At 39.0% G+C, this 9484-nt stretch overlaps 1 protein-coding gene across 1 annotated transcript; it reads right to left on the reverse strand.

The window, feature by feature from the left end:
- Positions 1-126: 126 nt before the first annotated feature.
- On the reverse strand, positions 127-1729 carry LOC114919910 (G-protein coupled receptor 4-like). Its single transcript, XM_029276474.2, has 3 exons — positions 1432-1729; positions 725-900; positions 127-627 (listed from the first exon to the last, which is right to left on the reverse strand). Exons 1-3 carry the CDS (start codon positions 1594-1596, stop codon positions 357-359), a joined length of 612 nt encoding a protein of 203 aa, XP_029132307.2. The 5' UTR covers positions 1597-1729; the 3' UTR covers positions 127-356.
- Between the last annotated feature and the right edge of the window lie 7755 nt (positions 1730-9484).

Genomic DNA, 9484 nt, shown 5'->3' on the forward strand with positions numbered 1-9484 from the left:
AAACAGATTTTTATTTATTGAATGTCATAGTATTATTAAAATGTAATGAGCGAGACTGTGATATAATATTTCATTTAGTCACATTTACAATAAATAGGACCTTCTCTCACATCCTAAAAGCTGACATGCCAACCACTTGAACTGCACAAATAAAGCTTTTATTGATCAGAAGATTAGAAAGTTAAGAAGAGTAGAAAATGTATTTAACTGTCAAGAAGAACAACATAGCTAAAGAAATACAGTTTTGTAAGAAATACATTTGTTCTAAACTGACAGAACATGTTGGTCTGTTTTCTCCTCATCGTCTCTTCCTCCATGGAGCTCAATTTTAAAAATGTTGTCCACATTCATACTGTCTATATGTTGGTGTCAGCGTTGGCAACTCTGCACCAGTTCACAGTGGTACACAGCTTGCCAATGGACTCTTTTCTCAAGAAAACGTACAAAATTAAGTCTGCAAGAGGACTCAGCTTAATAAACATAACAGATAAGCCAAACACAGTTCGGTCTAATATGTTCATGTACTTGAGAAGAAGGTAAATGATCCAGGGCAGGAACAGCAGCATGACAGAGATCTTGATGGTTCGTTTGAAGCGGTACCACAGTGGGTGGGCGATGACCAAATATCTGCAATAAAAGATGGACACGTTGTCTTTGAGGAGGTGCAGAATAAGTCAGAAATATTAAAGTCAGAAACAGACGTAGCTACAGGACGTATAGTTACCTTTCCAGTGAGACACACACCATGAAGCAAATACTGGTCACTAGGCTACTGCGGTAAATATAACGTACGATGTCATCATTCTGTTTTATCTCCTGAATGAGCAGGCAGCAGAACTGAATGACGTCAGTAATGAGAAGGTTGATGACGTAGATTGGAGCCACATGATCCTTTCTTACCTGCAGAAAAACATATGAAGAAGACAATCAGTTGTAAACATGTTCTCATCCTTCTCCTGCCCAGCTGTTGCAGTAAGAGACAGTAATTCAACTGAATCCTTTCCCCTGAGCCTGATCCATATAGAGGGGCAGCAGATCTCTATGGGATTTGCTGAAGACGCCGCTGATGAAGCAATTAAACTGTGAGGCAGCAGAGACTTCAGACTGTGCTCTGCACTCTAGTCCATTTACCTGGCAAACGTCTACTTATGTAGCACACAAGATGGACGAGCTGCTGCTCCTGACAGCACAAATACAGACTTTAGCAGATCCACTGCCCTGTGTTTCACTGAAACCTGGCTCAGTGAACACCTCCTGGACTTTCAGTTCTTATCACCCTCCTCATGTGACATCAATATATGCACACTGCTTTAACACAGTAAGAACTGTCTACCTCTCAAAAATTGATTGTTGATCTGATTCTGATCCTGAGACTGTTCCACAAACACATGGCACAGACAGTAAATGAATAAAGTCATGTAATGTACATACCAGAAAGCAAAGAGCATAGATGACCATGAGCGTCAGAGGAAGGCCGATACTAATGATGACCCATGTTACCACATGCATTATGAAATATAATTTTCTGTGATAGTCATAGTCGAAGTATTCATCGCTGCCATTCCAGTGGGTGACGTTATTGTAGTTTTCTGTCATTCTTCAGATTGAAACCTAGAGCTAAAGAGATCAAGACATAGGGAGTTTTTAAGAAATGGGTTGCACTGTGACATAAATGAAGCAATGACCAGCACTAATAAAAAAATTAAACAGGGAGTCATTAACCATGTGTTTTTTCTGCAAGTGTAAAAACTGATGATTGTTAAAAAGTTTAGTCAAACTATTTTTTTTTTTTTATGTTTTAAATGATCCCTTTTGATTTGGACATCTAAGAGGATGATTCATTGGTCAGGACTGCTGAATACGTTAAACATGGGGCTTTCATCATAGAGAATTTACTTGAGTCAAGATCATCTAAACAGATATGAATCAAACTGTAGGAAAGCACCAGATCTTTGATTTACTCAAGTCAAATACAAGTTCAGTCACACTGAGTCAAAGTCAAACATTTTTTGTTCATTATTTCAGATTTTCTCAGCTGATGAAATGTTATAATGTTTATATTTAGAATTTCAGGTAAACACAGTGTTACCTTCAGTTAAGCAACAACCATAGCCAATCAAACATAGCGTCTCTCAACAGTGTTTTTTCAGACATTTCAAATATCACAATCTGCTAATTAAAGTAAATAAATGGGTCTTGAATAATCCTCCGCTGCCCTGATTCTGCATCTGATTCATCGATGTTATTAGATCATTTAACTCTAACTCGCAGGGAGAGTTTCAAAGATAACCACAAAACTCTTCTTCACACCTCAGCTGTTGTCATTTCCTGGAAAATTAAAACATTTCTAGAAATACATCTCAGTGGGTTATGATGGTTTGGAGGAAAGGAAACAATGTGTGATTATATTAAGAGAAAAAAATCATTTGAATCTGTTAATATACGACGGAGGATTAGGGCCAATTTAAAAAAAATAAAGTAAATTTACAAGATTAAAGTCGTAAATTTACGAGTTCGAGACCAGCCTGCGTGAAACTGATGAAAGGAGAACCCTTAAAGTCTTTAAAGAATAAAAGAATAAAGTCTTTATTTAGTCTATATCAGAAGATCAGCAGCTTCCTGTTCTCAAATGACAAACATGGAGCATCTTGTCCTAAAGGTTTCACTAATAAGGAAATAGGATACTTCCTTGTGTAGTCGGTTAGGGTTAGGGTCAAGAGAAGTTTCACTTCAACTTGTAAGAACTTGTTTATCTGTAAAATGATGAACAGAACACAAACTGTCTCTGCACACGAGACACTTTAACAAGGCAGACCGATAACAGACACTAATAGTTGTGTTGGAGCTTTACTTATGCAGATATGAAACTACACATGCTTTTGGCACATCATCATCTTTACATTGTCATAAAATATCAGCACCCTGAAAAGATACTGCAAGAAACTGAAGAAAGAACCACACTGACTTGGAGGAAGTTGTGTCTGAAGATGAAAAGACTTTAAGAGTTCTACTTTCACAATTTTCGCACAGGCTGGTCTCGAACCCGTTAATTTACAACTTTAATCTAGTAAATTTAAAAATAAAAAAAATTGTGGCCCTAATCCTCCGTCGTTAATAAGCTCAGAGTTTATTTGTCTTTAGTCTTTTTGTTACTCAAACACATACTTGTGATTTTAAGAAATAACAGAGTAACCAGCCCCACCAAACAAATATAAATATATTATAAGTTTAATATTTATTCTCAGGACTGTTTGCACTTCCTTTTCTTTTCAATTGTATTTGTAATAAGACATAAGTAATAAGTCTGTTTGCTGCCAGGAATTTACAAGATGCCAATTCTTTCTAGAAGAAATCTTGGAATCAGTTGAGGACACGGCCTTATGTGTTGTAGTAATTGTCTGTTAATAGAGCACCCTAGATCACTGGGAGTGGCCTGCGGTGCTGGGCATTCTGGGAGTTGGTGTCTTTCATCCATATCAGTCAAAAAGACTCCTTTATCCTAGCAGTGCTCCTGGCCATCGAAAAATGTTTTGAAAATAATGTACTTTTGAAAAGCATTCCATTTTATTTAAATCCTCTGCTGGGTCCACTTTGTGTGGCCAGTTCATTCTGTCATGAACGGGAAAAAACTAAGAGGAGGACCCAGATGCAACAAAAAGGAAAAAGCCAACAAAAACTCACTTTCAAAATGTTCAACAAAAAATCCACAAAGATCCAAAACAGGGAGCCACGAGGAATCACCAGTAAGACTGCCATGCAATCACTAACACGGGGAAACTCTGACATAGACCGACAAAACTACAATAAACTGACAACAAGAGGGAAGGAACAGAGACTAAACAGACAGGGGTAATCAAACACAGGTGAGACCAACAAGACACAGGTGAGGACAATCAGGGCAATCAAGGCTGGAGGGAAACACACAGAGGCAGGGAGAAAATACAAGAAATACTGAGGACAATACAAAATAAATCATGAAACACTGAAGACAATACAAAATAAATAATAATAAGAAGAGACGATAACGACACCAAATACCAGCTAAGTCTCTATATCAGGAAATGCATTTCTTAATCTTCACGTCACCTATGATATCAGTTCTGAGAAGAAGGCTCTCAGGAAGTTGTGTGTGTCATTACTTAACGTGTTTGTTTTGTAGAAGAACCTTATTAAGAACACACTACATGTTCCTATAACTCATATCTTTTTTGTTAACCGGCACTAACTTTTAATCATCCTTGTTCTCTTCTCATCTTACTAAAGTACCAAAGATTCACACATAACCTTTCAACCTAATTTATAATGGAGGACATAACTTAATTAGATTTTGAATACAACATGTGGCCCTTATAAACTATAAACTATAAACTATTAACTATAAACTGGATGACACCCCCCCCCCTCCTTGCTTGACCAATGGTTACAAAAAATCAAACATTATGTACCGTATTTTCCGCACTATAAGGCGCACCGGATTATAAGGCGCACCTTCAATGAATGGCCTATTTTAGAACTGTTTTCATATATAGGGCGCACCGGATTATAAGGCGCATAGAATAGAACGTGTTTACAACTGAACAAGGCTGGGAGATATTGTGAATATATAAATATAAATACGTATAAAACTACAAAAACAAAAGTACATAAGACGATTTCCCCAAATAATAAATTATTTCTTTGACGTTTCTCTTAACTCTCAAAACGTAGTTTTATACGTAGTGCATTCACAATAACTCAACGTTGTTCAAACGTTAATGTGCATATTCACAATATCTCCCAGCCTTGTTCAGTTGTAAACACGTAAAAGAAACAGTCTGATACCGCTAATTCAAACGTTAGTGCAGGGGTGCCCAAACAGTCGATCGCGATCGACAGGTAGATCGCTGACTGATTCTCAGTCGATCGCGAGATGTTTTGTCAATATAAAATACAATTGTAAAATAGAAAAGTGATTTCAATTTCATCTCATTGCACTGTTTCCCACACACGATACCTGTGTTGGGAGCCCAAGTATACTTCCGACCTGTGTGTATTTAATTTTTCATTTATTCATGAAATTGCTGCGTGCACGAGAGAGCGAGCGAGGGAGCGAGCGAGAGAGAGAGCGCGCGCAAGAGAGAGTGCAGGCATGCGCAATGACGTGCAGGTAAAACCGGGGGGGTAAATGTTTTACCAAAAAGTCATATATAGAAACTATGCTACGAGTATTAAGCGCATTTGATGAAGCTGCAGCTACTTTTCTCTGCTCCTCTCTGCTGTCATGACTGTGAGCATCGCGGGGGACGAGACACACCAACAAACAGTGCAAACGCACACGCACACGCACACACACACACACACACACACACACACACACACACACACTTGCACTGGAGCACCAGCCACCACGCGAACCTTTTTACTTTTTACTTTTAGTGCTACAGCACACAGTTGATCCGTGATCCGTACGGACCGAGGCGGGAACATACGTGACCCGGTCAAACGGTCGGTTGGACTTTACTCCGTTCACTCTCACCGTGTCTGCAGCTAATTTAACAAAAGCAAAATCATCTCACAGCAGCCTGCTGTAGTCTGTAGTCTGCATTATTTTTTTACAGAACTCTCATTTATTATTTTCTGTTTGTTGTGTGAGTATTAAATGCGTTTGTAGGCTGTTGGTAAAGGCTATGGCTCACTATGTGGACTGGTAGATCTCGGCAGACTGGTAACTTTAAAAGTAGATCTTGGTTCAAAAAAGGTTGGGCACCCCTGCGTTAGTGCATAACTCAACATTGTTCAGTTACGTATAACACGTAAAGCTCACTTTTTCAGTTCATTCCCCGTCCACGAATCCCTCGAATTCTTCTTCTTCAGTGTCCGAATTGAACAGTTGGGCGAGTACGGCATCCAACATGCCCGGCTCCCTCTCGTCATTATCCGAGTCAGTGTCGCTGAGCGCCGTGTACAACCAGTATGGATCAACCAATTAACCAATTGATCCATATATAAGGCGCTCCGGATTATAAGGCGCACTGTCGTTTTTTGAGAAAATTAAAGGCTTTTAAGTGCGCCTCATAGTGCGGAAAATACGGTACACAATGGAACAAATGACGGCCCAGCTACAACTGAGACTGCCTGTTTTCAAAAGGAGAAGGATAGCAGTTACTGACACCTCACTTAGGACTGTTCTCATTTGACCTTTTGTTGTATTTGTCTGGTAAATAGGTATGTTTATGTCACTTTATGTGCGTGTGTATGTTTATGCAGATGAAGGCTACATATATGTATAATTACTTCTTTATAGGTATATACATGTTTATATGTGTATGTCATATGAAGCTAAACCTCTTTGTCATTCTTAATGTCACTGTGGGGATATCTGTCAGTTATCCAAAAAGCTTGTTGAAGTAAAAAGTCTGACATGATGAGAAATGTTCTTGACATTTAGCGTTGTTATTGGATCTTAACTAGGTGTAGTCAAAGTTTATAAAAGGTAAACACACAGTGAGTATCATTAATGTAATGTTTTAGATTTTAAAGGTCCCATATCTGGTTTTATATGCTCTTTAGTGTGTTTTCCATGTGTCCTGTGCATGTTTAGGCACATCTATTTGCACGGAAACGCAGCTTCTCCTACGTCCTCCTGTTAGCTGTAGCATTAGCCACATGTAATGCTCGGTTCTAGCCCCCCTCGAGAATTTTTTTGCCAGTGTGACGTCATTGTCAGTGTGAGATCACTGATCTAAGCCCATTGGCTCGTTGTGGCAAGCCCAGCAGCTCATGTTGTATGCCCATTAACTTCTGTAGCACGCCCACGATATGCCGCAGCCTTTGGGGGTCCAGATCAGCTTTTTTCAGAGCATTATTGGACTCTGCAAACGGCTGACATTGTGGTGGTTAGCCTCTCTCTACTCTGCTGTGTCTCCACTTCTGCATAAAACAGTTTTGTTACTTTGCATTTGTTTATTGTTGTAAGAAGCTTGAACAGTGCTAAAGTCCGGGTTTATGACCGTGGTTGGAGACGGTCTAATGAATGTAAAATCCGCTTTGTTACAGTATCTGAGCTTTATAAGACTCTGCTAACTTCCCGGCTAACACAGCTGTTGTTATCCTCTTTCTACTCTCTTATCCACCTCTGAGTAAAACTGTTTTATTACATGGTGATTTTTTATCGATGTAGTAAGACCATTGCTAAAGTATTGATAATTGATCTAAACAGCTCGGCCAGTGTTCAGGTGGTGTTGTTTAATCAAAGCACTGACTGCAAAAGAACGGGTTAACCCATATATTTATATATAGGCTATATAAGATGTGTGCAGCAGGCACTTTGTTTTGAAAGATGTGTGGTCTAAATATTTAGCTATGAACAAGAAGACTGAATCATGTTAGATTGCCATGCTAAATTTGCTATTTTTCTGTCTCTTTTTTCAGAGTTCATCACAGCAGATTACACAGACAACAAGCTCCAGTATCCTAACGAGTGTACCAAGGTTCCATCTCATATTATCACAGGCAACGGATTTATTCTCCTGATGAAAGAAGATACTGATTAAAATGAAATAATGTTCAATAAGAAGAAAAATAATGACAGAGGAGGAAACATTATTGCATGAGATATTGATCCAACAAACACGTGATTATCACCTGGGCTTTTGTAGAAAAGTAAGTAAGTCTATGATGTCATTGATACTCAATTGCTCATTGAATTTTTAATCACATCAAGGAGGTGATTTACAATGCAGAACAAGGTGAGTCGCTGCAATAAACAACGTACAGTACTAATGTTAATACAATAAAAATGTATTGCACAGAATACATTTGTAGCCAATAATTATACTGTAATCAAGCCAAACTTTGTGAAGCCACGAGTAAGATATATATTTTTGGATTAGGGAAATATTCTGGTATCTCAGGTCAGTGAAATTGGAAGAGGCTAACATATTTTTAAACACAATAACAGTGAGAGTTTTTCTGATAAAAAGACTTGATACAAACATAAGGTGTGTGTTACTGTTGCTATGTTCTTGTTGTAAGTTATCATGGTATTCTGCAGCACACGGTGTTTGCTTCGGTAAGCATTTAGCTGCAGTTTCCACACTTAGTATATACATAAACAACGCAATGAAGCTATTGTGTTAGCTACCGATTAGCATATATTACACACATATTACATCTGAAAAGGCTGCAAAATAAATACCTACAACACTGAAACGTCGTGCTCATACCTTCGTGGCAAAGCTTGTTGTGTTTGTTCCTCCTCTCTGTCAGATTGGTGAAGTTGAAGTTGCCATTGCCGTTTGCATACCAGTGTTTTTGCTCCCCTCGGAGCCAAAGTAGCTGCAATTCCAATATGGTAAAAGGGGCGTGACATTTCTGTGAACCGTGCTGAGCGACTGACCAATCACGACAGAGCCGACAGGCCGACCAGACTTGGCACATGTGGGGACTGCTCGAGTCACATCTAGTCTGGATTCTTGGAGCGGCACAGAGGATGAGTCCAGGCCGCAGTGCACAGTGTGTGGTCAATATTAAATAATGTGCATATCAACAATAAAATGGCCACCTGTGTTACCTGTATATGTAGGTAAATAGCCCTACGCTGTGACTGTATTTCAATGCTGGTCATAATGGTGGTACGTGGTGAGCTGAATATTTTCTGTGGTGGTTACTCATTGTGAAAAGTTAAAGAACCTTTTAAAGAACAGGATTCAATTATCACTAAAGCTGAGGTCAGTGTGAACTACATGTCAGAGCTCATGTCAGCAGAGAGAATACAGAAGGAGCTTAAACTCAGATGCTGCCTGCAAACATAAACAGGAACAAATGAGAATAAGAGTTAGAAAAAGAAAAAGAAAGGAGGAAGCGACTTTATTAATGAGAAGAAGGGGATCAAAGATTTGTCTTTAAGGCGCTCTTGAAGAATTGAAGCGGAGAGAGAGAGGAGAGAACACGAGGTGAGATGGATTAAAATGTCTTTACTTCTGATTCTGGTGTTTCAGTCAACGGGTTAGCATACATCTAAACAACAAAAACAAACAAACCTCAGATGAAGCTGCTGTGAACAGTTTTTAGCGGGCTAGGAGTCTGAGATTGCTGGGGTCAGTCGAGGTGAGAGGACTCAAGAATGGACAAATTAATGTAGAAAGAAGCTCATAGTGTATTAAGATGGATGGGGCAACAGCGTTGAGTTTTTTTTTACTTAAATATTTGAGGCTAAAAGGAGCAGATTTAATGTCATGATTGATGGTGTAAAGCGCACTGAACTACTCTTTGTATCCCCACTATCTAGTCTTTATGCTAAGCTAATAGGTTGCTAACCTAAGCTTAATAAGAGTGGATTCTTTCCAACTCTCTGCAGGAACAATATCCTCCACACAGTGGAGTGCTATGAATAGCATCTGTTGGCAGGAAGTTGAAGACATGCAGAAAGCTGAAGACGTGCAAAGTGTGTTACTCTGCACGCTGTGAAACAAACTACAGAGACAGAATACAGTTTATTTACGCT

The sequence above is a fragment of the Labrus bergylta genome, chromosome 2 (assembly GCF_963930695.1).
Source record: "Labrus bergylta chromosome 2, fLabBer1.1, whole genome shotgun sequence".
NCBI classification, from domain to species: domain Eukaryota; kingdom Metazoa; phylum Chordata; class Actinopteri; order Labriformes; family Labridae; genus Labrus; species Labrus bergylta.

What these genes read in the sequence shown, in the direction of transcription:
- LOC114919910 (XM_029276474.2), bottom strand. Translation starts at nt 1,596, where the DNA reads ATGACAGAAAACTACAATAACGTCACCCACTGGAATGGCAGCGATGAA. An exon ending in TCTATGCTCTTTGCTTTCTG is followed by an intron (nt 901 to 1,431) that starts GTATGTACATTA and finishes GTTTTTCTGCAG; the next exon opens with GTAAGAAAGGATCATGTGGC. An exon ending in GTGTGTGTCTCACTGGAAAG is followed by an intron (nt 628 to 724) that starts GTAACTATACGT and finishes CTTTTATTGCAG; the next exon opens with ATATTTGGTCATCGCCCACC.